Source organism: Osmerus eperlanus, chromosome 13, assembly GCF_963692335.1.
Source record: "Osmerus eperlanus chromosome 13, fOsmEpe2.1, whole genome shotgun sequence".
Classification (NCBI taxonomy): Eukaryota; Metazoa; Chordata; class Actinopteri; order Osmeriformes; family Osmeridae; genus Osmerus; species Osmerus eperlanus.
In genome coordinates, this window is record NC_085030.1 from 8,269,795 (window position 1) to 8,297,318 (window position 27,524).

Sequence of the window (27,524 nt, forward strand, 5' to 3'; positions counted from 1 at the left end):
ACCTAGAAATACTATAAATACTTTGTTGTAGCAAAAAAAGCATCTGGCGTGCAGTGCGCAAATCACGCGCAGCTCGACTACCATGAGTGTGAGAAAACTTCGTGTTTGCTGTGATGGGCTGGCGGTAGGGAGTCCCTACCTAGCTAGGATTGTTCGCTCTCTTGTGACCGCATTCCATCCGACGGCTGGATGTTCAGCCAAGTACCTGGATGCTAAGACATAACGGAGAAAAGAAGAGAAGACAACATTTAAAGGTCCTTATACTTGTGCTAAGAGACTAGGTAGCTCGAGATGAACTCAAGAGCTATCTACTGTAGCTAGCTTGCTATCCTTCCCGCACCATCTTTCCAATTCGTAACAGCTGAACCGTCATTCCGGAAGGCCGGGTACATGGGTGGGGATTTAACTTTCCTTGTAAAACGTGTGGACATTGTTAACTGCGAACTACATCTAATTCAAATTTACGAGAATGGATTCGTCTTTGGGCTTCAGAATTAGTGACGAAAAATGCTTGGCAATATCCTTTTTTATGCATGCCTATTTTTTATTATTAATGGAAAGTGTTTTTCTTGTCCAAAGCCGGAGCAAATGTTAGCCAAGCTTGTTGAACCCTCTATATAAACATAGCGAAGCATAACATCTACTACCAAAGTGCCATAAAAATGTGTGTTGTTTTCCTGCAATTTCTCTGAAAACAATCAAGGCTGGTTACAGTGATCTTTGTGCCAACCTAGTTATTGCTAGCTTGTGGCAGTACAGTAACGGATAGCTAGATCACTAGTGTTTGGCTATCAATACATTGTAACAAGCGTCCCAATAGCTGCTACAATTTCAGTTTGTATAACAACTACGCACAGAGATCTTACCACTTCTAATACTCATGCATGATGTGTCTTCATTAGTTGTCAACATTGTCATAGGAGGATCATCAATAGAGCTGGCATTACCAAGGAGAGTTTTCATGTCACACTTGCATTAGGCTGTTGATAATGTATTCATTGTCCCTCGTCCTAACTGATCATTCCTTAATGGAGATGCTCACACAGTCAGAGGACATGAGCTGCGGGCTGGGCTGAAGGAGCCCAGGCTACTGTCCCTGATTGAGCGCTCTGGAGAGTTTATGTAAGTATCAGTAGAGATTTAGTGACTGAACATACTTTTCCTCATATGACTGGGTTAGATAAGTGGTTCCTCAGTTTTAAACATTTGGTGGTGAGTTTCTCTGGCCATTGCAACTGCTTGCAGTGTAACAACTTAATTGCAAAACCTCTTCCTTTTCTACCGAGGCTCTTTTCTGTCCCATGTCTGCGTCTTGTCACGCCACAGTTCTGCACCTTGCAGTAGTACTGAGATGCATAAATGCCAGTCAGAGTTGGTGCACTATGTCTGATGACATTTATTTAATCAGAGCCATTGTTGTAAAACATTGGTTCATAATGGTTTAAATGCCAGGTTCTAAGTCTTGGATTCATTTGAAACAAGTGGACATTTAGTGCAAAGCAGGTACAGGATGGTGGGGTAGTAGGAGAGTGTGTAGGAGGGGTAACAACAGAGCATCATCCTTCTGTCCAACCTGACACATTACCCTCTTCAGTCATGTCAGCAGCTTCAGCACATGGGCATGTTTGTTTGTGAGTGTGTGAGTTTGTGAGTTTGTGCACACCTGTGTGTGTGTGTGTGTGTGTGTGTGTGTGTTAGAGATCCACTCATGCCAGGGAGATAGTGTAGCCTCAGTGGCAGCCTGCACGCTGCCCATTATCCTCACATTCCACCACCATGTCCTAGACTTTAATGAGACTCACATGAACACACAAACTCCTGTTCAACTCTTGACTAACTTTATTCAACCAATATAGACACACACCCCAAGTCCTGCTAGTGTCTATGGAGTGCTACGATCTCTGGTTGGCCAAAGTAAAAGTAATTATATATGGCCATTTCTTTTGAAGTGTTAATGTAATGATTGAGGAAAGATTATGACAGGTTTTCTCTCCGCTGCTAAGAGTTGATGGATTGTCACCCTCAGTTGGCCTGTCTCGGTTGTGAAACATTGGACATTGGGGTTTGTTTTTCGGTATTATTTTAGTAGAACATATTTGATTAATGTAAAATGTTAACATTAATGAATGGCTAAATGTTGCTTGTTCAGGGTGGAAGAGTGGTTAGGCTAGATGTACCAGCTATGTTAAAACTAAGGTCTATCTGTGTGGAACAATGGGTCCTCCTGACACATGACACAGGGTTGAATAATCTTCCACCACTGAAGTGTAAGGCCTAGATTTCCTGTCTAGTTGAAAGGAAGTATTGACCATGATGTGCAGGACCTGACGTACAGGCTGCTCAGCTGTCACTGGTAGCAAGTGGAATATGACCTACATTAACCCACATCACAGCTTTATTTCCTGTTTGAATTAAGCCCTAAGCTCTTTAATCACTCCATGAAAAGCTTTGGCATTTGAATGTTTCATAAGGCTGCAGTAATGTTTGGCTTCGTTGTTTGTCACCCTGCATGATCATAACCCACATTAACTATCCTGTAATTTCACACCTTTTTACATTTGAATGTTTGCATGAAACATGCTTATTAACGCTTTACTTTAATATATATATATATATTTTTTTACTACAGTGAAGTTGTATCTTCATTGGATCAGAATTAAACCTTACAAATATTTTTGATTCAGCTTGGGCGTGTTGGCTAACCCTGAAGCTGTAGTGTCCAGCCCTGTGCCTCAGTTGTCCATACCCATTAACAGTCAGTTCCACATAGTAAGAGGTAAGTTCCCACTCTTTATAAACTTCTGATATTATGTATGGTAATTCATGTTTGGGAAATAAATGATAGACCAGACTACTCTCCAGAGATTATACAATGGCCTATAGGCCTAGGCATAGTTGTGATTCCAGTCACAGCAGACACATATATTTATGGTGAAGTCCAGAGCTGGGTTGCCTGGAGCCTGTGGGCATTCACTTGACATTCCTTTTCCTTCAGCCATAGCAGCAGTGTTTAATCAAGGTCACTGCTGGGCAGTGTAGAAGCTAAACGTTTTGGTCCGGGTTTACCTTTTTTTATTTGCAGATAGAATTTGAATGTGAACTGCCAACAGCGGGAGCCTATCAGGACTTTAGCTCAGGATACTTTTCATTAACTCCCCCCACAGTACAAGACCTTTGAACCGCAAGGTGACTCTTTCATTTTCTTTTTTAACTGTTTTTCAGAGGCGGAGGAAGCTCTACTCATTGACATACCAGTTGATAGTAAGTTCTCTTTTATATTCTTTCATATATCAAAATATTTAATATACCTTAAATGGGCATCCTCCTGTCATCTGCTTTAAAGTGCGTTGTTTGAACTATAAACTAGATAACATGTCACTTTTCCCACCTTGTATGTGGAGATTAAGGTTTCCAGTATTATGGCAACAGAAGAAGAAACACGACAACTATTCTGTTTTAGCTCTTATCCAATTTGGCTACATTTTCGGAGCACGCTCTGGGCTATGCACTGCCTACCTCTTTATTTAGTAGCGAAAGTTGGTCATGAGTTGCCAAGGGCAACCGAAAGCATGTTGAATTGATTCACTGTTGTTGAACCTCTATTGCTTTTGCATCGTAGAGACATTCTCATGTGTGCATGGTGTGTGGAAGACAAGGGGACTCATAAGGGGTGTGTCTGTCTGTGTGTGTGTGTGTGTGTTTGCACGCTTGCGTGTGTGTGTGTGCGGTGTATCTGGGGTGTGTTTCTCCCAGCTTGTATGCGGATACGAGTGCGAGGAGAGCGAGCCCCGGAGCTGCTGCTGGAGCTGCCGGACGATGAGCGCAGCCAGGCGTTCCTGTCCCATGTGACGAGGGCCAGGCAGCACGGTGAGGCTCCACCCAGCACCCCCGCACGCACGCCCGCCCGCCCTCCACCATTCATTATTCACCCACTCATCTAACATTTATTCACCCAGGCTGCCTTACACTGCTTACTGATTTCCCATGTCTTCTCTCACCCACGCACCTGGTCTGGGGAGATTTTCCCAGCCGGCTTTGTTTTGAGGTCAAATGCACCTCCAGTATGAAGGTGACAGTCACAGGATTGCAGCCAGAGTATGTATGCCCAGACCTCTAGTATTATGCTGTGGCTGCTGTTCAGGTTGTAGCCTCCTGTGGTTTGGTGTATGTTGTGAATAGCTGTGGCGCTTGATGAGTCATTGTAGATGGTGTGATGAATGTCCCTAAAAAATCCTCCTGTATAGAACCTCTTAATCCTCCAAGGATACTAATTGGATTCACTGACTTGAGGAAAAAAACTGTTTCCTGAACTGTCTGGGTAAGTCTGTAGTAGTATCCAGAGTTGGATATTAGAACCTGCCAGTCCAGTTCTTACACTTCTTTGAACTGTAAGCTCAATGATGAAGCAAACGGTAGTCATGAAATCTAGCAACAGATGTCACGTCATTCTCTTGGTTGCGCTCTCTGCATCGCCTCTCTGTTCTTGTGGGTGTTGCCCAGCCTTTATGTGTGCAAGTGTTTACCTTGTGAAAGATTGCTCAAAAGGATCAGGATGTTGAGTTCACAGGAAAAGGGAGGGACTTATCTGAAGAGTGTGTCTTATCTTTACGCTGCATTGCTTCTTAGGCTGGGTGCAAACACCGTTGCTGTACTGCGCACAAGACCGTTCCAAGTACTTTAAGATCAATATCAGGTTATGCAGAGAAACTGCAATGTCTCCGAATTCTGTGGTGTTGATTGGATTTCCATTGACAGATTTGTTGCTGTCGTTTCAGTTGAGTCCAAAACCTTGTTATCCAGAGCAATGGAGCCTGTTGTGCCAGCCCCCAGTAAGCCCTCTGCCCCCATCCCTCCTCAAAGAGGGCTCCACAAGGCTGCCAATTCCGTGGTTTCTGGAGCCCACCCCCCCAAACCTCCCGGCACACTGCCTCCGAACCTGAACAACAGCACGACAGCCAACCATGCAAGCACAGGTATGGAGGTGTCTGCACTGTTTTTTATTAATCTGCTTTGTGAAATACTTAACGGTTTTACAATCGGTGAATGATTGACAGGTTCCCCTTTTTTCTCTCTCTCTCTCTCTCTCTCTCTCTCTCTCTCTCTCTCTCTCTCTCTCTCTCTCTCTCTCTCTCTCTCTCTCTCTCTCTCTCTCTTTGTCTCTCTCTCTCTCTCTCTCTCTCTCTCTCTCTCTCTCTCTCTCTCTCTCTCTCTCTCTCTCTCTCTCTCTCTCTCTCTCTCTGTCTCTCTCTCTCTCTCTCTCTCTCTCTCTCTCTCTCTCTCTGTCTCTCAGCAGACAGACGAGACCCAGCTCTCTCCTTGGCCACAGACTTTGGCTTTGAGAACAACTTTAAGAACTCCCTCAAGGTGGAGGAGAAGAAGAACCAGCAGAATCGCATCGTCGCTCCCAGGGAGCCTCCCCCCGTCCCCCCTCTCCCTCCACGCAAGGCCTCCATCAACCCCCCCAACCCTCCACCGCCCGTCCCGAGAGACAGGGCTCCGACCGTGCCAGGCAAAGACGGCTCCCTCATCACACCCACCAAACAAGAGTGAGTAGGAGCAGCAGCAGGGCTGTGCTGTGGCGATGCTACCGGATCATGCTACCTGGATAACATCAGATACCATCATACCCCCTCTTGTTTATTCATGAATTGAGGCAACTAAAACGTTATCAGTGAGTGATGATGGGTGTCCGTGATTGTCCAGAGTCAGGCCGGTTGAGCGCAGCGAGAGGTCTCTGTCGTGGAGCGACAGCCCCACCACCAACACCATGAGGCAGGCCATGCTGTCCAGCCAGGCGGGTCAGAGGGAGTACCTCATCAAGCACCGCCTGGGGAAGAAGGAGAAGGAGTACGTCGACATCCAGGAGTTCAGGTGAGCAGCCGGGGGGGGCTTGTGGACCGCCACCACGGACTTATGCGTTGAACTAATGTTAGACATTATCACATGGTAATTCATGTGTCTAGTATGGATTGCAGTGTTGGCTGCAGATCATGGAAGTGCCACATACCAGGATCCTAAACTGTTCTTTGGCGAGTCGTCCGTGTATTCAGGCTCTTCTCTGTGCACTGACCTTGGGTGGCTGTTTCTATGGTTCAGGTTCTTCACTGGAACGTGGAACGTGAACGGCCAGTCCCCAGACTGCAGTCTGGAGCACTGGCTGTGTTGTGACCCAGACCCGCCTGATGTCTACGCTCTGGGGTCAGTGGGCTCTTTCTTCTTAACCATCTTCGCCATGTCAAAAGAACGTAATGCTAATGCCTTGCTATTGACTCTGCATGTATCTGTGAAATGTTCTCGCTGTACAGACACAGGTAGGTACTGACTATTGGATGTGCTTTTTCCTGTAGCTTTCAGGAGCTGGACCTGAGCACAGAGGCATTCTTCTATCTGGACTCGTCCAAGGAGCAGCTTTGGGTGGAGGCAGTGCAGGGAAGCCTGCACCCCAAAGCCAACTACAAGAAGGTGAGAGGGAAACAACCCCATCTAAGCATGGTCTTCACAATACCTGCAGTGATCAATACTTAGAACCTCAGTTCGAGGACGTTTCTGTGAGAAATTCAAAAACGGTCCACAAACAGCTGTGACGGTACTCTTTAAACACGTCTTTTTATGCCTAAATGATGGTTAAATACAGTAGCAGGACACCTTTAAAATATGCACGGAACCAAGCAGGCTTAAAGGAGAATGATCATCATCACGAGCTCAGAAGGCTCAGCATTCAGATCAAAGCGTTCTCCTGAACAGACGTCTTTTTGCTTGCAGGTCTCCACCATCAGACTAGTGGGGATGATGCTGGTAGTGTTTGTCAACAAGTTGCACAAGAATCACATCAAGGATGTGGCGATGGAGCATGTGGGAACCGGAATCATGGGGAAAATGGTGAGAACCTGTCCACGTCAACAAAGAGGAAGTGTCTCTGTGATAAGATGTAAATTCTGGAGAAGGCAGGCCGGAAGGAGTCACAACAAAGGAAAGGAGTTGACTTGGGTCTATTAGTCGAGCAGCCCGGATCAAACAATCAGTTCAAGACGAGCTGATGGCATGAGTGAGAACTCTGTCTCTCAATTGCGCTTAAATACATGAGTTGGACAGTACATATATAGAATGACACAGAATTGCTTCCTTAACGGGTCTTCAGTGGTCAATGTATTGACACCCTAGAACGTTCAACAGGTGAAGTGGTCGTTAATCACATAAGCCTTATTTGTACATGATTTTCCTCACTGTTTCCCCACTGTCTGGCCTGCATGCTATATTCTGCTCAGAGGGGGCCTTGCTGCATGACCTCTTGACCTTACAGAGACACACGCCGTACATGTATCCAGAAACTCTGCCTTACACTCTGTCACCAGATAATATCTAGTTTCTATTGGTGTTTCATTTGAAAACAAATTATGCACTCCAATTGACCTACAGTAGGCCTATAAATGACTAGCATGCAGAACATTGTGGCCATTCACTGACGTGTTTGCATGAACCGAAAACGCCATGAGAGTGTTTGAATATCTCAGTGACTGACGCTGCCTGTGGTGACGTTGCCCTTGCAGGGAAATAAAGGAGGTGTGGCGGTGCGGTTTGTGTTCCACAACACCAGCTTCTGTTTCGTCAACTCCCACCTTGCGGCTCACGTGGAGGACTTTGAGCGGAGGAACCAGGACTACAAAGACATCTGCGCCCGGATGAGCTTCCACCTCCTGGACTACCCTCCCATCAGCATCGTCAAACACGAGTCAGTCCCTCTGCCCGGGCTCCTCCATTTCCTCCTGCTGCGGTGTGAACACCACAGGGATGGCCGTGTAGGGATGACACTGCAGCCCATTGGAATTAATTCCCCCTTCTCTCTTTCTCTCCCTACTGTCTCTCTCTATTTTCCAACTCTTTTTTTCCTCTCTCCTCTTCTGTCCTCTCTTTTTCACATCTCTCTCTCTCTCTTCTCTCTCTCTCTCTCTCTCTCTCTCTCTCTCTCTCTCTCTCTCTCTCTCTCTCTCTCTCTCTCTCTCTCTCTCTCTCTGTCTCTCTGTCTCTCTGTCTCTCTGTCTCTGTCTCTGTCTCTGTCTCTCTCTCTCTCTCTCTGTCTCTGTCTCTCACCCGTCTGTGTTCCAGTGTGGTGATCTGGTTGGGGGATCTGAACTACCGTCTGTTTGTGTACGACGCTGCTGAGGTGAAACAGCTCATCGCTCAGAAAGAGCTGAAGAAGCTGCAGGAGTACGACCAGGTGTGGACAGACCGCTGTTCTCCTTCCTCTTATCTACGGAGATAAACAATACTGTTACACAGTAAAGCTGTATTCACTGGAACCCAGTCAGAATGATAAACCTCTGCAGTTCATTAAACACCGCAGGACTCCCTGCCCGCTTCCTCTTGTTGTTTCATGCTGACTATAAATAAAGGGAGTTCCTCCTAACTGTCTGTTACTAAGTCGCTGGTGTTTCCTCTGGTTTTGACAGCTGAATATCCAGAGGCAGACCAGAAGGGCCTTCACAGACTTCATGGAGGGGGAGATCAACTTCATCCCCACCTATAAGTATGATGCCAAAACCGACCGGTGGGACTCCAGGTAATGCCCTTCTCTACAGTGTGATGCTTACCAAACCTAGACCTTCTTGCTGTTCTGCGGTAATGACCATAACAATGTCCTCTGACATCTCACTAAGACCGGAACCTTCCAAGATACACAGACCTAGTGAGCAATAAATGAACCCTGTTGAGCTCCAGCTACTCTTTGTGAGGCTGGCTCCTTCCTGACCTCTGACCCCTGTCCTCCTGCAGTGGGAAGTGCCGTGTCCCGGCCTGGTGTGACAGGATCCTGTGGAGGGGCAGCAACGTGAAGCAGATGCATTACCGCAGTCACATGGAGCTGCAGACCAGCGACCACAAGCCTGTCAGCTCCCTGTTCAATATAGGGGTAAGAAGACCACTGTTGATCGTTCAGCAAGATGTTCGGCGTTGTGGTTTGAACAGGAATCCCAATAAGTGTTTGTATACCTGTGTGTGTGTGTGTGTGTGTGCGTGACAGGTGAAGGTGGTCAACGAGCAGCGTCACAAGAAAGTCTTTGAGGAGATTGTGCGCATGATGGACAGGATGGAGAACGACTTCCTGCCGTCTCTGTCGCTGACCCACAGAGAGGTGAGCTGGAAGGTGCACAGCCGCAGACTGCATCATCGCTTCTCCTCTCATCGTGTGTGGGGCTTATCAATAGTCATCGATAGACCCCCTGGAGGTCGTTTTTTTCCTCAGTGGTTGTCATAGAGTGGGACACACAGTCATATTTTTCTTTCGGGGATTCCTCAAAAAAGAAGCCAAGGCCATATGTGTGCAATTGAAATGATGGGAATTGGTGATTTAGTAATGACTAAGTAATCAGATCTTCCTGTGTGTTATGCAACACTTAAATCCATAGGTTCTGCTGTACCAGAAGATGTGCTACTCCTCTCTTAACCTGTCTCTGTCCCCTACTACAGTTCACCTTTGAGAACGTCAAGTTCCGGCAGCTGCAGAGAGAGCGCTTTGTGATCACCAACGACGGCCAGGTCCCCTGTCACTTCCTCTTCATCCCCAAGCTCAACGACACCCAGTACTGCAAGCCCTGGCTCCGGGCTGAGCCCAGCGAAGGCTTCCTGGAGCCCAGTGAGTCCATGAATCCTCAAGCCATGCTGGCTTCCTTGTAGAAGAGTACATGTTGACACACGCCCCCCCCTAGGCACACTTCTCGGAAAACAAAAGATTGTTTATACATGCCCAGGGATATTAAGAAGAAAGCAATGCGTGCGATGAACTCCGTTGTGTAGTGAAATCACGTCACTCTGTGGAAGTCGCTTCACGCGGTTTTCACCGGTCATTTCCCCTCTCCCCAACCTCTAGACGAGACCCTGGAGATCTACCTGGAGGTGTACGTCAGCAAGGACTCGGTCACGCTGCTCAACTCTGGAGAGGACTCCATCGAGGACATCCTGGTGCTCCACCTGGACCGGGGCAAGGACTACTTCATCACCATCTCCGGCAACTACCTGCCCAGCTGCTTCGGCACCTCGCTGGAGACCCTGTGTCGCATGAAGAAGCCCATCAGAGAGATCCCCATAACCAAGCTCATCGACCTGGTGAGGGCCTAGTCTGCCCCGCCCCGGGCAGGGTCCTTTTGACAGGTGGACACGACAGGTCTGCTGCAGTCTGTCTCTATGCAGGGCTGTGGCATCCATGCTCGACACGCACAACAATGGGATGTAATTGGTGAGGTGGGCAGTGAAGGCAGGGTCCCTCGGGAGTAAAGCTTATGACAAAGTAGCTCAGACGTCCTAACCATTTCCCTTCACATCCTCTCTGCATTCAATTCATTGGATGCAAGTCATTAGAATACACAGTATGCCGCCTAATTCAGGCTTTTATCGACCGTAGTTATTGACCGCTTCCAACACGACTACATATTGATGTCCTTGCTCTACACGGCACTCCACTCTAGATCCCAGCCCGTCGTCTCCTCCCTGGAGGTTCTGTGTGCCAGTTCACTGATACCTGAGCTGGAGCAGGGTCATGTGACCGCCTGCTGCCGCCCTCTGGGGAGCTCCACTCACAGGGGTTTAGAGAGGCCATAATGTCTCGGCCTTAGTGCCTTTTGTCTGCAGCATTCAAGCCAAGGAATGAGGAAGTGACACGGTGGTCTTACAGGCCTAACAGGGATTTCCTTCAGAGTTGGAAGAATTGATTACGGTTTTTCTAGTTACTTAGTCAAATAGTCTCTCCATGAACATCACTGTCTAGGCTAGCTCCATGTTGGCTCTATGATATTCAGTTACAAGGAATAGCGTGCCAATATTACATATTATAGTAATGATCCTTTGCTTCTTCTTTCTCTATTGTTTCATACTGGTGTGTGGGGTGAAATGATTGAATGCCTTTTGAACCTAGCTACCTTGTTTTCCTGACTGCCCTGTGGTTATGCCTGTAGGATCCACTGTGCTCTCTTTTCTGGTTTCACATGCTTTCCTCTGGTTTCTCCTCATCGCCTCTCACTGCCCTCATCCTTCCTTTCCAAATCCTCACTGTGGGGCTGCTGGGGGCTCAGGGAGACGACAGCTTCATGGAGAAGGTAAAGTCCCCACGGCACGTCAGGCTGCCGTCGACTGTGGACAGGTAACCCTGGTGACGGAGAGCTTCCGTTTGCTGGCTGTAAACATCGGGATCTCCTTGTGTTCCTTTCAGGCCAAACTAAATCATTCACGGCAGCTAATGTTTTTGTTTGCCACAACGACAAAACGCCTCTCAGCAGATTTTCCGGAACGAGGTTTGCCTGTCCCAGTCACAGTGTGATGTATAGCTGGGCTGTAAGAGCCTGTTATAAAAGTGCATGAGCGCATATTACTGGGCCTCATATTTTAGAGTGCTGGCCATGGCTGACTCTGAGATTGATAGGCCTCAGGCAGCCAGATCAGATAAGAGCTAGCTTTCCACATTAGTGTTTGTGTGTGTACGTGTGTTTGTGTGTGTGTGTACGTGTGTTTGTGTATGTGTGTGTTTGTTTGTGTGTTTGTGTGTGTATGTGTGTGATATCACAGGAGCACTCCGCCTGCATGTCACCATGTGGTCCCTCCTCTGCAGCCTTAACACACCTCCCCTCCACCCTGATCACACAGACACACAAACAAACGCACCCTAACCCACCCAGAGCTCATTTCACAGTAGGTCACCCTCGCTGCACAGGGCCGTCACACGCATGACGGAGGCTAATGAGAGTGTGGGCAGGAGCACTGGGCCGTGCCCAGCTAAGCCCTGGCGTCCACGTTGAGATCCATGTTGTAAAACATGAAACATCCTGTCTTCCCTTCCCATGTCTGAGCTGCCCAGCGGCCAGTCGAATGGAAAAACTCATCATCTGGCCATAGACAGCCCCCATGCGATGAAGTTCCATGGTGATGTAATAGGCTGTGGTGTTGGGTACATGCAACCTATCAGAGTGGCTCTGTCTGGCCATGCCTCTTCATATGCTTCCATCATCATCATCATCATCAGAAGCTCTAGTTAGAACCCTGAGTGCTCCCTAGCACTCCACATGACATAGGAGAACGTCCCTGGGCTCTGCGGGCTGTCAAACTCTCCCTCTCTGGTGTCTTCCGTCTGTGTGTGTGGAACCTGGCTCCCGGCAGGTTATTTTTGGCCCGCACTCTGAGTTCCCAGAGATCCGTTTTCAGAGACTGAACCAAAGTGATATGCAGCTCTTTTGTAAGATGGCTCTCGTCCAAACTCTCCCCTAACCCTTGAGATAAGCGGCCTGTGATGGGGTCCTTGCTTCCCGTGGAGGGACGTGTGGCGTGTGGAAGCACCTCAGCAGCCTTTGTTTGGATCATCGTCCCGTCCTTAAGCTGTCCGGAGTGCACTGGCGAAGCACGACTCAGAACCCTCTTCAATCACTGTGTCCAAGGACGAATCCCATGAGTGGATCTTCCCTGTTGGCTCTGCGTGTGGCAGTCCTGCGCGTGCGTGCTCGGGCTCTCTAACCGCGGTGGGGGGGGGTCTGTTTCAGGAGAGGTCCAAGGTGAGCTTCCTCATGGTGGACAGTGCTGGGCCTGAGGACAAGCCCCTGAAGATCCCCAAGGAGGTGTGGCTACTGGTCAACCACCTCTTCACCAAGTCCTGCCAACAGGCGAGTCTACGTTTCATCAACCACAGATCAAAACAACTGCAACTGCTCCGATGGCAACTGCCCTCGAAAGAAGCTCTCACGATATTAAGAAGACATTTTCTAATGATGATTATAATAAAGAATTGACTATTTCTCCTGTCTCTCCTAGGAGGACCTGTTTCAGACCCCAGGCCTGCAGGAGGAGCTGCAGAGCATCATCGACTGCCTGGACACCAGCATACCAGACTCCATTCGTATCCTTGCTCCCTCGTACAGAGCCGCTGGCCCAGTTCCACCGGGCCCCGCCTGTAACTGGACCCTGTCACTGACATGCCACACAGCAGATGGCCCGCAGCTCTGGCTGCTGCCAAGCCTCATGCCCCCACTGTACAGGGCAGCGCGGATGGCAGTGCTGCATATTTGTCACAAGGATGAGTGTGAAAAATACTTAGGGTTTGGTTTTAGAATATGATATATATTTTGTTTCCCATCCCATCAGTATTCCTGTGTGGTGGCATATAAACACACACACACACACACACACACACACACACACACACACACACTCCTGTCTCCTGGTTGTTCCCTAACTGTGTGTAGCTGGTTGTAACCACTCGGTGGCCGAGGCCCTGCTCATCTTCCTGGAGGCCCTGCCTGAGCCTGTGTTGTGTTACGAGCTCTACCAGCGCTGCCTGGAGTGCTCTCACGATAGCCGACTTTGCAAACAGGTGAGCAGTGACCTACTAACTCAGGCTTGCCTGTAGCTTCACTGTGTGGCTCCCAGCCGCAGGTCCGACATGCAGTCTGTGTTTGTAACGGTGGAGTGTTTTCCTGTTCTCCTCTGTGCTGCTCTGCAGCTCATCTCCCAGCTGCCCCGAGCGCACCGCAACGTGTTCCGCTACCTGATGGCTTTCCTCCGGGAGCTGCTCAAGTATTCACTCAACAACAACCTCACTGCCAGCCTCATAGGTCTGTACTCTCTCACTGTCTGCACACACACACACACACACCCCTGTTCTCTCCAGCGGTGGGGACCAATGCCATTTTAAATCAGTTATAGCCCATTGAATCAGACGTGGAGTTTAACGCCACAATGAATGGACTTTTGTCTCTTTTCTCCCCCTCCTTATTGCACCTCCTGACTTCCCCTCTCCAGCGACTCTTTTCGCCAGCCTCCTCATCCGACCCCCGCCCAAACTGGTGGCCCGGCAGACGCCCCAGGACCGCCAGAGAGCCATCGACTTCATCCTGGGCTTCCTCATGGCGGGAGACGAGGAGTGAGGGAGGACGGGTTGGGGGGGTTGGGGGGGGGGGGGGGGGGGTCAGGGGTCAGGAAGGGGTGAGACCTAGCCCCCTAGCTTGTGGCTCAGGTGACATGAATGGGACTTCTAAGAAATGAAGCGTGTGTGTGACTGTCATTTGACACTCTCGGTGACAGTGGCGGGAGGACAGTACTTTGGAGCCTCTTTCTCTCACAGACCGTTGCGGCATCCAAGACCTCAAACTCAGTCAAACCTGGCAGCGTTCACGAGCCCCTCTCCTCCCTTTACCCGCTACTGCTCACCGAGCTCCTGCTGGACCCACACTCCACCAGATCCATCCCTATACACCCTGTGCGGCCCCAAAGGACCAGTACCTCTTAAATGTGGAGTCACTTGCCCCATCCCCCTCCTCCCTGTAACCTATATACCCTCAGTGGGGTGTTTCATGCCAAAACTCAAACAAAACTGTCCCAGAGTTGTATGAATGTGAGAAGGGGTAGGCTATTGATGCATCCTTCGAAGCTAAGCGAATGATAATTCACGACACTAAAGAGACGAGACTCCCAGAAGGCCGTTCAGAATTATTATCATGGAACTGTCTAATGGATCTCCTTTAAATGTTTGACCCTGGGGTACGCTTCTGCACGCAATGATGTTGGTAGGAAGAGAATCAAGATTACATTTGATCGGGTGGTCTAAAGATATCCAGCCAGGGTTGATGGACTTTCCTCTCATGAACAAAAGATTGACAATCGGGACACTTGGGAGAAGTCAAACCATGTTGAGATGTTACGATTTTCAGTGGGATATCCGCTGTAGTGATAACAGTTTAATGTTATTTATTTATATTTTTCTTCCTCTACTATTTTTGCAGCATCTTTATAGTTTTAATTTCTTTCCTCTGGTGAATGAGGTTTACTTCATGTTTTCTGACCTCTTTTAAAAGACCCTGTTATCGATATACTTTTGGCATCTTAACACTCTTACTTTTAAAGCCATCATGTAACACAAGGTAAACATATGCCCTGGTTCTATGTTACTGTACCGTGAGCCTTATAAGTTAGGAAATAATGGAAGCGTATTCTGTTGAGGTGTTTTACAAATGTGACCCAACCCTCCACCACACTAACATCCCAGTCGGCAAGCGCAGAGTGACGAGTCATCATCACTGCCGCGTCCAGATGCTGTTTCTTAAATGCTTCACAAAGCGATGATCTCGATGTCTTAACTGGTGTGTGTATATATAGTGACCATTGTCCCTATTAGACCTCTGTGGGTGTTTGACTCTGCTGTTGCCTCTTGCTGTAATGGTGCGATGTGTGTCCTTGTGTCTTTAGAATGTGTCATATGTTCATCATGCAGGTGGTACCCTATCTCTCTGGGTGTGTCTTCATGTGTTTGTTTACAGCTTTCTCGCTTCTAGCCGCCTCCTGTGCTATAAACTGAGCCTTCGTATACCTCGAAGCTTTTCTGTTTTGTTTTGTTTTGGGTCTGTATAATGTCTAACACTTATTTGTCTTTGTGTACCTGATATTGGGTATAGATCATTTTATGCCCAGTTGCTGTGTTAGACTCCTAAGGAACGCAGATTTCTGTAATATGATTTTTTATGATAGTTGAGCAGGATTTAAAGGGTTTATGCTCTGTAAGGGGAAACCTGTTGGGTAGCAATCTTTTTTTCCAGTGTGCCACTAAAGACATTTGAGTTTTTATTCCCGTCATGGAACATGCTGCAACTACAAAACAAGGAACTCCTTTGCATTTATGACACTGTTTCCTCCTATGTTTTACTCATAACCCTCCTACTAACATTACTACATGGCACAGTCTGTTAAGCAGTCCTGGGCTGCTTTTGTGACACCATTTTTCCACCTCCCATAGGAAACAGAAACAGTCCTTGGTCAACTCCTCAGTCAGTAAATAACATCACAGAGGCCATACAGGCAACTTTCAGGATTATTGTCAGACAACTGGTAATTTTTTTTATTCATACCATGTGTGACCTTCATGCACCTGTCAGCTCGTTGTTGACTAGGCCCAACTCACTGTAGCTTCCTGTGTCGCGTTCAAACCCGTACAGTCAATTCCTAGGGTGGGCCAGGCATGCTTCTGCATTCCCCAAGGATGGCATAGCCTTCGACTTCACTTTGCCAAACTATGAGTAACACAGGGAGGAATGGACCCTGTTGTCTGGATTCCAGACCTAGACTAAGAATTCTTTGGGATTGTAATTTATTCATAAGCTTTTGTAGTCTGCTTGTATAAGACACAGGCCAGGTGGGGGGCAAGTCCCTGCTCTTCAGTGTTGTCCTGTAGTTCACGTGCTGTCATATCTGCTCATCATGCTTAAGGTTTTGTAACGGTCTGTCCAGTAATATGGTACACATGCAAACGAAAACTTGCACACCTTTTAGTTTTCAACTATTCAGTTTTGTTTTTGGTACTTTTAATTTATTTTAACAAAAATAAAACTGTACAAAGAAGTAATTGGCGGGCTGTTCTTTTTACATTGGACAATTTTGTCAATCTTCTGTTCAGTGGATTAACACTTCAGTGGGAACACAACTAGACATGTAGTTAAATAGCTAAAGAGATATATATATTTATTGAAATAAAACAATGCAGACACGAAGGTACTGTGATCTGGTCACCATAGCGAATTGGCTTGTCTGTGTGAAATCCTCCGTCTCTGACACTTGCCCCTATAGTTAGTCCAGTCAGCTCCTCATGAGACATCCAACGACTCCATGCAACATTCCCATCTCCTCCTCGTATATAAACCCCTGCCTGGACTCAAATCCAGTTTCCCAGCCAGTGTTCCAGTGTTGTCCATGACCATGCTCAGAGTGTCGTCGTACCGCAGGCTGTTTGAGGAGGAGCAGTGGGCTCGCTCTGGAGGCTCCAGTATGCAGTGTGCTGAAGAGTACCGCTCCCCAGCCAGGTTAGTGCTTCTACAAGAGACCTTCACATCCATCTTGACCTGGAGCACACTTGTAGAAAATGCATTTTTCATGGTGGATACTGGAACAGAAGGCTTGCGCTTATATTGATGGTGTGAGAGACATGCTTCCCAAAAGAACCAAAATGGGACACTGCTGTTGAGGTACACGGAAGGAATGACTTGTGTTTAGAATTACACCAGTCAGTTGATGTCATGTTGATGCTGAATCCAAGTTCATATTAATCAGTATTGGCGGTTATGCTGGTTCTACTCATCAACTATGTATTATGATGCATGTAATTGAAGGGATATGTTGACATTCTCTAGGTATTATGTGTCACAGATTTGGCTGTTGTGTGCTCAGGCTCTGGTTACGCCTGCTTGTGCCAGAGGGAAAATTTGAAGGGCCATGACAAATGCCTTTTGTACTCACACCAAACAATGACATCACGGCGTTCATTTACACTGACTTGATTTGGGCGAGGCAACAATTCAGCGTCCAAGTATTCAGTGGAGCCAGTGAGGGCAAGGGTGCATTATGTACGCCCACTTGTTCTCTCGTAGCCTTTGAATTACAATGCAACATTTTGGTTGGAACCCATGGCCTCTCCTTATCGCAGTCTGTCCTCCTTCCAGGGGTGCGGCTGGCCACAAGTGTGAGTGCGAGCAGCTAGACTTTGTGGCTGCCAAGGCCATAAACAAGGAAGGCCTGAGTCGTTTCACTCAGGATCGCACCATCCTTGCCGCCCTCAACAATCGCCTGGCCACCCTCATTGAATTGGTGAGAGTCCCAAACATCCATTTTCAGTGCAGACCAGAGGGCACAGATGGTCAGGAATGGCTGCTCCTTCATGCTCATGTGTATCCTGTCTGTCTCTGTGTACCTGTATGTGTATATGTCTATTTACATGACTACATCTGTGTGTGTGCGCGGCAGGCCCGTTGTTTTGAGGAGGAGAACGAGTCCCTGGAGACTCAGATCCTGGCTCTGGAGGACAGGCTGAGCAGCCAGCAGGCCTCGTCCACCTCCACCGCCATCGCTGTCCCCGATTACAGCCTGGACGCTGTGGTGGAGAGACTGCGCAAAGAGAAGGTGCCCGCTGCTTTGACCAGCTCTGTGTGTGTGTGTGTGTGAGAGAGAGAGAGAGAGAGAGAGACTGACCCCTCCCTCCTCTGTGAGTCCAGGAGGAGATCCTGGGTGTCACAGAGGAGCTGAGGAGTGAGCTGGAGTGTCTGCAACAGGAGCACCAGAAGGCCGTTCAGCAGAGGACCCTCGTCCAGGAGCAGAGGGAGGACGTTGCCATGGTAATGCGCTCTCTGCCAATACAATTGTGGTGCGACACCTCGGTTTGCCTTCTTTACTGGATTGGTCAAAGTAGCAGGCCAGTAACCTTTAACCCCTTGCAGATATCCCAATGGCATGGCAGTTGTAAAACTGCATAAAACAGCCACATCTCACATCATTTACTCCAAGTAACTGTGATTACATAGATGAACCACTAGATGGCACTATTGCCATAGCTGACTTAGTCTTTTGTGAGCCTGCCTCTCACTCCAACCTCTGGAAGTTCGAGCTGTGCACAGCTGCTCCTCTGAAGCTCTGCCCATCAACATCACCATCGCTTCCAACAGTCCCACAGTCTGGGCCCGTGGCCACAACGCAATCTGAGCTACAAACCTCCCTGGCTGTGGCCACACATGTCACAGCCCATCTCCCTGCCCAGCCGGGCTCGCATGTGAGGGGAGCTGTTTCCCTGTGTCCTTATTGAGTTGTTCAGGCTTTAATTTCTCCCGTACAGATGCAATACAGACAGTAATGTGCTGCAGTAATGCGCTGGCTGGCTCGGCCCTGCGCTTGTCAATGGGAAGCAGCTGGAGCCCCGAGCAGAGAGCTCGTCTTGGTGGGAAAGCGGCAGGGAGATGGAGGTAGTGGGAGGAGGAGGAGAGCAGAGCGCAACACAGAACCGTACCACAGACTGCAGATTTCTCAACATGGTGGCTCTCTGATCGACAGCGGCAGGGAGGCAGAACAAGGCAGGCCGGGCAGTGAGAGCTGTAGTCCAGCGACCAAGAGGCAGCGTTGCCATTAGCTATTGATTAAGTAGCCTACGTTTGATTTGTGGTAGAAGGGCCCGCATTGGATGGCGCTGCGCCCTGTGAGCCATTTCTCTGGAGTGCTCCCTTTGCTTTCATCTGGATCTAGGGCTTTTTTTCGTGTGGAGTCAATTGGTGGTTATGTTTGAAAGATTCAGTGGCAACAGTAGGATGGCTCTCAGCAAGACACAAGAGAAGCACACTGAAGCAGCATCCAACATGAGAAGGGGGTTGAGTTGGAAGGGATTTTCCCAGAGCATAGACTCCGGAGAGACCAAGGCTCTCTCATTATCGGCTAGTTTGCATAGAGATTAATCTCTGCTAACCAGATTAAAATCTCATGTCATGGCTGTCTAGAAGATATCAAAGTTACAGACTGCTGACTACCTAACTCAGGTCCATTAGAGATCCGGGAGATTTGACCAAAATCTAGATGGAGAGATGGATACAATAAATCGATCTTTAAATAGATAAATATGTATATCTCCACAGATATACAGTATTGATATACTGTATTGATCCCTGGGGGGAGATGCACAGTGCACAGAAAGGCAGTCCTATCACATACATTCAAATGCAAATGCAGAACCCCACACTAATTGAATTCATCACCAATTAATCAGGCCCTTATCAGAGTGGCTACACTGAAAACCCCTGCTGGTGAATGGATGGGAGAACAAGGCTTTTCTGTCTAATTACCCCCCCATCAAATCTCCCTCTTGTCATCTCTTCCCTCCTCCCTTTCGCCTCCTCCTCCTTTTCCTCCTTCAGGTCTGCATTGCAGTGTCTGTCTCATGGTGCTAATGTTCTCATGCTTAGAGAGGGGCTTCTCTCCTGCTCTGACAGTGGGTTCCGTCTCTCTGCTGCCCCCTGTAGGATGTGGACGCAGTGACAGCTGAGTGCCTGGCCCTCAGGGAGCAGGTTTGCATCTACGAGGAGCAGCTTGCTAACATGGAGGCCCAACATGCCACGGTAAGAGGGGAGGGGGATGGGGGGGGTCAAAACCGTAAATGTCATTACCCAGTCAAAACAGCATAAAAGAGGAATGGACTTGGTGTCTCTTGAGGATACACAAACAGTACTACTGGCTGCTGTTGGTCAGACAGGAGGTCGGAGATGGAAAGAAGCCCTTTAGAAGGTGCTGGAAACAGCCTGTCGCCAGGTGACCTGGTGATGCCAGAAGCACTACTGTTAAAGCAGAACCAGAGGTAGAATTCAAATCAGGAGCCATGGGGTACATCTCAGAGATAATATATCCTACTCACAAAACACATACACACACCTCAGCCCAGCTGCTCCTAGTCTCTGCAGCAGTTGACAGATCCATCCTGGTATCAGATGAGGGAGCATGGAGGCTGGAGGGCAGCAGAGCCAGTGTGGAGGCACGAGGACCTCCATCACTCTGTACGTTTCTGTTTGAAGCCCTGCTGCCCTGCTGCCCGCCGTTTAACTCACTCCCTCGGGGACACGCTCCATAACTCACGGCCCGGGAATGGCGGCTGTGTAACAAATGAAAACAGAAGTCCCCTTTGTTTTAGGAGCTGCTATTATTACTACCTGCATGTCCAAGCACCTCATATTCCCCTGGTAGATCGTCAAGCGTGAATGTGGGGAAAAGAGCAGATCGTTGGTCTGGCGTGGGCATTACTCCAACACTCGATATGATGGATGGACAGACGTTTCTAATGGAGGTTGTGGGACTCGCAGAGAAACATGTCGGGGTCTGAATGTTGCTCTGGTCGGCAGACGGTGGAGACTCTGGCGGAGCCTGCTGAGGGGGCGGAGGGAGCCATGACAGCAGTGGAGTTCTGTAGCCCTGACATCACCCCAGCCCTGCAGATCAAGGAGTACTACTGCCAGCTGGCTGAGAGCCTGCAGGTACAGTATACAAGCATGTACTGTACTGTATGTACACATATGCACACGCGCGCTCAGACAGGCACACAGACACACACACACACACACACACACACAGAAAGGCACACAGCCCCTCAGAAGGCCACCCCCTTTCCTCCCAGTGACAGTCTGCAGCCCCCTCTTCCCTCTTGAAAGCGTCTGGCCAGTGCAGACATAAATCGGAGCTTTCACACATCGCAAAAGGACTGTCCCGCTTGTTTTCTTTGCCTCCTGACACAACACTGGGGAAGTAGCTGAGAATCTGAGGTGCTGCTTCACACCAGAACAGGACGGCTTTGTCCCCTCGTGTGTGTGTGTGTTGCCAGCCTTAGTGCTCCGCTGGGTTCAACTGGGAGCTCCGGTGGGTCTGACCCTCTCAGGGTCGAGGATGTTGGCCCCCTCAGGAAGGTCACGGCTGTAATCAGACCGCTGGCCACCTTCCCAGACTCCTCTGCATAGTGGCGGGGGCGGGGGGCTGGGCGGGCGGGGTTGCCACTTCTGAGAGAGCACTGGAGGCTAAACTTGAGGTTCTCTGGAGAGTGAGCTAAGTGTGTGTGTGTGTGTGTGTGTGTGTGGGGGGGGGGTTTGCATGTTCATTTGCGTGGGTTTGCATTTTCATTTGTGTGTGTGTCTGTGTGTGTCCACGTGTGTGTGTGTGTGTGTGTGTAGACTTTGGCCCATAATGTACTACAGCTCTTGTTTTTCCTAACCCAGACACTTATACTCTCCCTCCAACTGCCCCCTTCATCCCTTCCCCTCTTCCCCTCTCCTCCTCCTCTTCCCTCCTTCATGTCTTGCCAGCTGGACCCGGCCCTGTCTGAGCCTGGCCTCTATTAGTGTCTCACAAGGTGCAATTGTCTCAATCCAAACCTGATTGCCATTGGGCTTGAACCGTAATGGTGATTGCTGGCTGACTGTGGCACACCTGTGGGCCTCTGTGTCGCTCATTTGCTGATCCATTTGTTCCTCTTAATCAGAAATGTGGTTGTCATTGGGGGTTTGGGGGTGGGGAGGGGGGTCAGGATCGTGTGTGAGGGCCAAGCCAATAAAGACTCTGATTACACTTTACAACTACGTCCAAACCAGTCTCAGCGGTAAGAAAAAGTATCATGTTGTATAGAGGGTGCATTAGGAGCAGTCTCCCTAAGTACATGCTGTGCTTTATAGGGTTTGCAATATAAAGACGTTTGCTTTATGGAAGGACCACCTCCCTCAAGTGACTGAATGTATTGGCCATGTGAAATTGTAAAACAGGCATTAACAGTTACTTCTCTATGTGGTCTGTTTTCCAGTATGAGTGTGGCATGTCCTCCGCTGTGGTTGCCGTTGGAAACGGGCAGCAAGGGGAGCTGGCTTCCGGGTCAAGGGGCACGGACGTCTCCAAGATTACCGACGTCAATGAACTGAAAAAGCAGGTGAGTGCTCCTTATCTTCCTTTCCTTTGTCCCTTCGTCGTTCCACTGTCCTCTCCCCTCTATCACTACCTGCAGTCGCAGCTAGCTTCAGTTTATTCCCTCACCTATACTTTCCTTCTAGAACATTCTCCCATCTTTTCTCAGGCGAGAGGAGCTCGGCATGGGCTCCCCGTCAAACGTCAGCCCTTAAATCAGGCATTACACTCGAAATGAATGGCTCCCCTCTGCGGGTTTCGAGGTGTGAGACGTTGATTGACAGGAAGGGTACACAGCCCGGGAGATCCTGTCGACCGCAGTGTTTACTCTGAAAGATTTCACCGGGAGTAGATAGGACTCGGCCCGGTCCCAAATAGGTTTATCTTCTTCACTGTCTGCTATTATTAAGCACCGAGTTTCTCACTGCGTCTATGTTCTCTCCCAAATCCTTAACTTCTGAAACTTCACACACTTACAGACATCCACCCACTCAGTCTGTAGAGACTCCAGACCAAACTGGAAAGAGGAAATAGACCTTCATCTGTTATTTTGTCCCTGTTCCATCTTTCTGTCTTATTGAGAAATAATGGTGGGAGAATGACTTTGCTGAGAATCTGGAGAGTGACATTTCGGTGACTTGGTCAGAACATCCTTCAAAAGCTGCCATCAATTACACATCATGTAACCAGTCAATGTCTTCTGGCTACAGTAACTCTAGCCTGAAGACATTACAGTAACAGCTCGTAGCTCTCCCGTCCAACACAGAACCATCAATGGTCAGACCACAGCTGACACCTTCCCATTTCAATAACAAACATGGCGGTTTGGTTCTCATTACTGTGGTTGTGGTCCTAGCCTCCACTCTTTAAATAAACAGCCCCCTCTGGAACCGCAGCCATGATGTCATAACAGCATATCCTCTTCCCTAATGTGCAGCACACGAGCCCCTGCTCTGCCCCACGGACAGATGGATCTACTCCATTTCCTCCTTTCCTGTCTCTCTTTCTTTCTTTCTTTCTCTCGTCTCTGTCTCTGTCTGTCTCTCTCTCTCTCTCTCTCTCTCTCTCTCTCTCTCTCTCTCTCTCTCTCTCTCTCTCTCTCTCTCTCTCTCTCTCTCTCTCTCTCTCTCTCTCTCTCTCTCTCTCTCTATCTATCTCTGTCTCTCTCTCTCTCTCTCTCTCTCTCTCTCTCTCTCTCTCTCTCTCTCTCTCTCTCTCTCTCTCTCTCTCTCTCTCTCTCTCTCTCTCTCCCTTTCTCTCCCTTTCTCTCTCTCTTTCCCGACTACCTCACTCTGTCTAAAATACACACAGCAATCCTGAACACACACACACACACTGCCCACACACGCAGAGGGTACACTTCCAGGCCTCACTTACCCTGCCATAGACGAGTGAGTGAGTGAGTTAGTGAGATGACCAGGTTAGGAAGCTATCATCGTCATCATCATCATCATCAGTGTTTTTATCACTGGGCCTGGGCCTCCTCTGATGTACCTAAGAGAGAGGCAGGCTGCCTGGATCCCCCATCTGTCTCTGACAGCTAATTGTTTAACTTCTCTGATTGCTGTGATTACTCAGCGCGGGGCGTAGTGTGTCTGAGGAGGCGGGGGTGGAGGGGGGTGTTGTGCTCTGTTTGTTTGAAAGCGAGCGCACGGTTTGAGGTTTATCTGTGCTGTGCGGAGAGAACAGGCAACATTTTCTTCACTTTAGGCCGGTATTATTCTAATATGGTAATATTGTGTCTGGTCACGAAGCTGTCAGTTGATTGTCGATGTTCATGTCTGTGCACACCAGGATGCCACCACTGATCAACATTAAATCATGTTATTATCGGTGTTTGTGTGTGTGTATGTGTGTGTAGATCGGGGAGCTGGAGAAAGAGCTGATCGAGTTGGAGAAGTGCAATGAAGAGCTGGAGGATGAGGGAGAGATGAAGAAAGCCGAATACCTGGAGCAGATCGAAGAGTTGGAGGTGAAGAGAGTGCACACACTGAGCTGCCCACTCACATCCAGTCCAACTGCCAGAAACATCGAATGAACCAAACAACCAACTCATGTCCATGCCGTGTGTGTGTGTTTAGTGTCGTATTGAGGAGATGGGGTACAAGCAGGAGGACCTTGATATCCAGATGAAGCAGCAGTGTGAGGAGTACCAGGATCTCCTCAGTGAGAAGATGGCCAGGGACATCGAGATCGCTGCCTACAGGTGAGTGTCCAGCCGAGGTGTCCCGACATGTCCTTAGTGGCCTCAGGTTCATTGTATGCTCCAATGACGTTGGCAGTTGATGTTATTCATGGTTCTGAATTGTATAATGATGTCACCGGGGAAGCCCCTATAACCCATATTAAGACATAACTGAAAACAAAGGCCCAACTTCCTTTGTTGGCCGGATTCACAGGAAACAGGGTCTCAAGCAATTATAGAAAGCATGATGTCGTTTCCTGAATGTGTCCTTGAAGACATTCGTGTCGTGTGTGCCCCCCCTCTTGTGTGTGAGGAGGCTCGGACCATCTGCCGTCTTGGTATGTAGTGTGACGCACTCCGCCCTTCCCGACCCCCCCGTTTCTGACACTCGTCCGCTCGCCTCTGACCGCCACTGACCCTCAGGTGGACCGTTGCAGGCACACAAAGCCCCAGGCAGAGGCTGCCCCGCACAGTGCCTGATTAAAATGAGCAGAAAGGACTTTGCACTGTCAGACTGTGTGTTGGGCTGCTGCCAGACAGGCTCAATGGTGGCCTTTTAATGTCAGGTTCACACACAAACATGCACACACAAGCATACATTAGCAGAGGGTTTTGAAACACTCACGTCCCCGAACAGACGGTTCCAAAAACATACAAAACATGGAAAATACTTATTTTTCTCCTTATTTTAGTTAAAGGATGGGCGTTCCATAATCCATGGTTAAAACATGACTCAAAACTGAAAGCAGGTGTTTAAGCCCTCTGTGCTCCTGAAACCTGCACCCTAACAACCCGGGCCACAATTACCGGCACCATTTTGCCGGTTAAACACCCTCTCAGCAGTTGCCCAGCTGCTGCCCTCTGTTGTTCCACGTCAAATGTGTGCCTTGATGTGAGATTCAGCCTTGTTGCGGCAGTTCGGCGCAGAGCACGGTCTGATTGTTCATGTAGCACAAGGAGAAACGTCTCCACAGGAACTGGGATCTGCAGAACAGTGGCTCTACTGTGTAACTGAGCACATCATGCTAACACCGTCTTCCTGTTCCTCTCCCCCCCAGGGGATTGGTGGAGGAAGAGGATGAGAGGCTGTGCTACCTGTGAGAGGATGCCGGACAGACCGGCCGCTGTGGGAGGAGAGCAATGTATAACCCCGCCCCCCCTCCCCACCTCACACACACAAACACACACATACACACACACACACACACACACACACACACACACACACATACACACACAAAGATTCGCCGCAGACAAAGAGCAACACAGAAAAAACAGACTTACGTAAATCAGCCGTAGGATCACATGAAGCTGAGCACCACGCAACCACTGGAGCAGATGTAAACCTATCATGACAGATTAATGATGTCTGGAGGCCAGGGCAGGACCATTGATAACAGGTCACTGGCAGGTGACCCCTGTCTCACAAGAGTAATGGGACAGTCTCACACCGGGATGAGGGGGATGGAGTCCAACATGTGAGCATGTTTTCATTCAGTGTCTGTGATCTGGGAGTCAAATAAGGGGTGGTGGTGGGGTCTTCCTAAGTAGTTCCGATCCTCCAGAGCTCCAGTGTTTGAAGCTGACACACTGATATAGAGAACATGGACTGTTTAGTCTCCCTCCAAACCCCCTTTCATAGACAATGAGACCACCTCAGTGTGCGACTGTAGAATCAGTCACCTTCTCATCCCCATCACTCAAACAGAGTCAGTTGTGTACACTCGTATCCCCTCTTCCCTCCCTCTGCACCAGTGCTCTCTTCCTCCAGTCAGACCAGCTTAACTAGACCTAGCAGGTCACCTACCTTTAGCTTTGCATGGGATTGACATTATCAGCACTGTCAAGCTTATAGTCAGCGTGTTAGTTTGCCAATGAGTTGTTATGTGGTCTTTCTGTGGTCCATAGGAAAACCTTACTGAAAACATGAGCTTGAGAATTGTTTGGGACCACTGTGCTCACTACTTCTTCACAGTGCTTATTTTGTACAAGTATTGCTAAAGGTTTGTCAATAGCATTCATTGTGATTGAAAAGGTACCGCCTGGATACCAAGATTGACTTGATGTGAACAGCTGTATTTGTAGAACCTGCTCTGGTGCAAGACCTGCGAGGAGGGGCTCCCTATGTGTAACCAGAGAGTCCTGAGGACCCCCTTTGCCCTGAAATGTTTTCAAATCCATCGTCTCCACCGGTTTAGTTTGCATTGTTTGTGTTTAACCAATATGTGCTGTATTATGTATATATACATAATTGGCATACCAATAAAGTTAGCTTGACAACTTCTTGACTTTGTTTCCTGTCTTCTTAATGAGCTCAGTGCTGACACTAACACTCCAGTGTGTGTAGAACGTGCTTGTGTCATCCCCTCCGCCTAAGTGTCTCTCCTCGCCATCACAACCATACATTTAACAGGCTAAATTATTCCCCTGGACCCCTCTCCCATTCATCTTCATGCTTCACCTCGCTTGTGAATGTTCTCAGCTGTTAACAGTATCAAAGGCTGGTTAACTCTGCCATAAAGATGAAGAATGCTGCTAATAATGGATCCGATAAGATTAGCCATAGCCACTAGACTCCTGGTTAATGGAGGCTGGGCCCTGGAGGAGCTGTACTGTGGAGGGGACTGGTGGGGCTGGGCTAGGCAGGGCTGGGCAGGGCTGGAAAGCCTGGATGACTTGTTTAATTGTATGGACATGAAACATGGAAGGCTGGGGAGGAAGCAGGTCGGTCTGTGGGGCCACAGCGCTTAATCATGTCCTCTGCCTCCCAGGTCTGGATCCTTAAGACTTATATCCCCTCCAGCCCTCCGACCCCTCTAACCTCACCCCTCTATACACACACACACACACACACACACACACACACACACACACACACACACACACACACACACACACACACACACACACACACACACACACACGCGCACACACACACACACACACACACACCATCGGTCTGCCATCCCCCAGCTTGCCCTAGCTCAAGGTACTGCTCCCAGCCTGCAAATGTCAGTAAATATCTTTAATTTTTTGCCAGGGACATAAATATCCATTATCATCCTGAATGTTTGAATGCAAACAGTAGAATATCTTTGCTTATGAGTTTTGTTTAACGAATTCAAAAAGATTATCAACCTTT

General features: G+C 48.7%; 2 protein-coding genes across 6 annotated transcripts; both read left to right on the forward strand.

Moving 5' to 3' along the window:
• The first annotated feature begins 93 nt into the window (after positions 1–93).
• On the forward strand, positions 94–14,607 carry ocrl (OCRL inositol polyphosphate-5-phosphatase). Of its 4 annotated transcripts, none has more exons than XM_062477137.1 (24): positions 379–517; positions 1,043–1,122; positions 2,685–2,776; positions 3,223–3,261; positions 3,754–3,867; positions 4,776–4,973; positions 5,291–5,546; positions 5,704–5,871; positions 6,097–6,198; positions 6,348–6,462; positions 6,763–6,879; positions 7,548–7,729; positions 8,104–8,215; positions 8,448–8,557; positions 8,770–8,905; positions 9,017–9,127; positions 9,463–9,628; positions 9,863–10,098; positions 11,061–11,084; positions 12,516–12,635; positions 12,784–12,868; positions 13,215–13,342; positions 13,472–13,583; positions 13,771–14,607. In XM_062477137.1, exons 1-24 carry the CDS (start codon positions 470–472, stop codon positions 13,893–13,895), a joined length of 2,976 nt encoding a protein of 991 aa, XP_062333121.1. In that variant the 5' UTR covers positions 379–469; the 3' UTR covers positions 13,896–14,607. The 4 variants fall into 4 exon arrangements, with proteins under 4 accessions (XP_062333124.1, XP_062333121.1, XP_062333122.1 ...); XM_062477138.1 differs by having other exon boundaries at positions 5,294–5,546; XM_062477140.1 differs by lacking the exons at positions 379–517; positions 1,043–1,122 and adding an exon at positions 94–254.
• Positions 14,608–16,692: 2,085 nt separating this feature from the next.
• vimr2 (vimentin-related 2) lies at positions 16,693–26,670 on the forward strand. 2 transcript variants are annotated; one of them, XM_062477134.1, is made up of 10 exons: positions 16,693–16,817; positions 17,454–17,598; positions 17,755–17,910; positions 18,003–18,122; positions 19,788–19,883; positions 20,658–20,789; positions 22,100–22,222; positions 24,059–24,169; positions 24,279–24,403; positions 25,441–26,670. In XM_062477134.1, exons 1-10 carry the CDS (start codon positions 16,708–16,710, stop codon positions 25,481–25,483), a joined length of 1,161 nt encoding a protein of 386 aa, XP_062333118.1. In that variant the 5' UTR covers positions 16,693–16,707; the 3' UTR covers positions 25,484–26,670. The 2 variants fall into 2 exon arrangements, with proteins under 2 accessions (XP_062333118.1, XP_062333119.1); XM_062477135.1 differs by having other exon boundaries at positions 24,348–24,403.
• Positions 26,671–27,524: the final 854 nt, after the last annotated feature.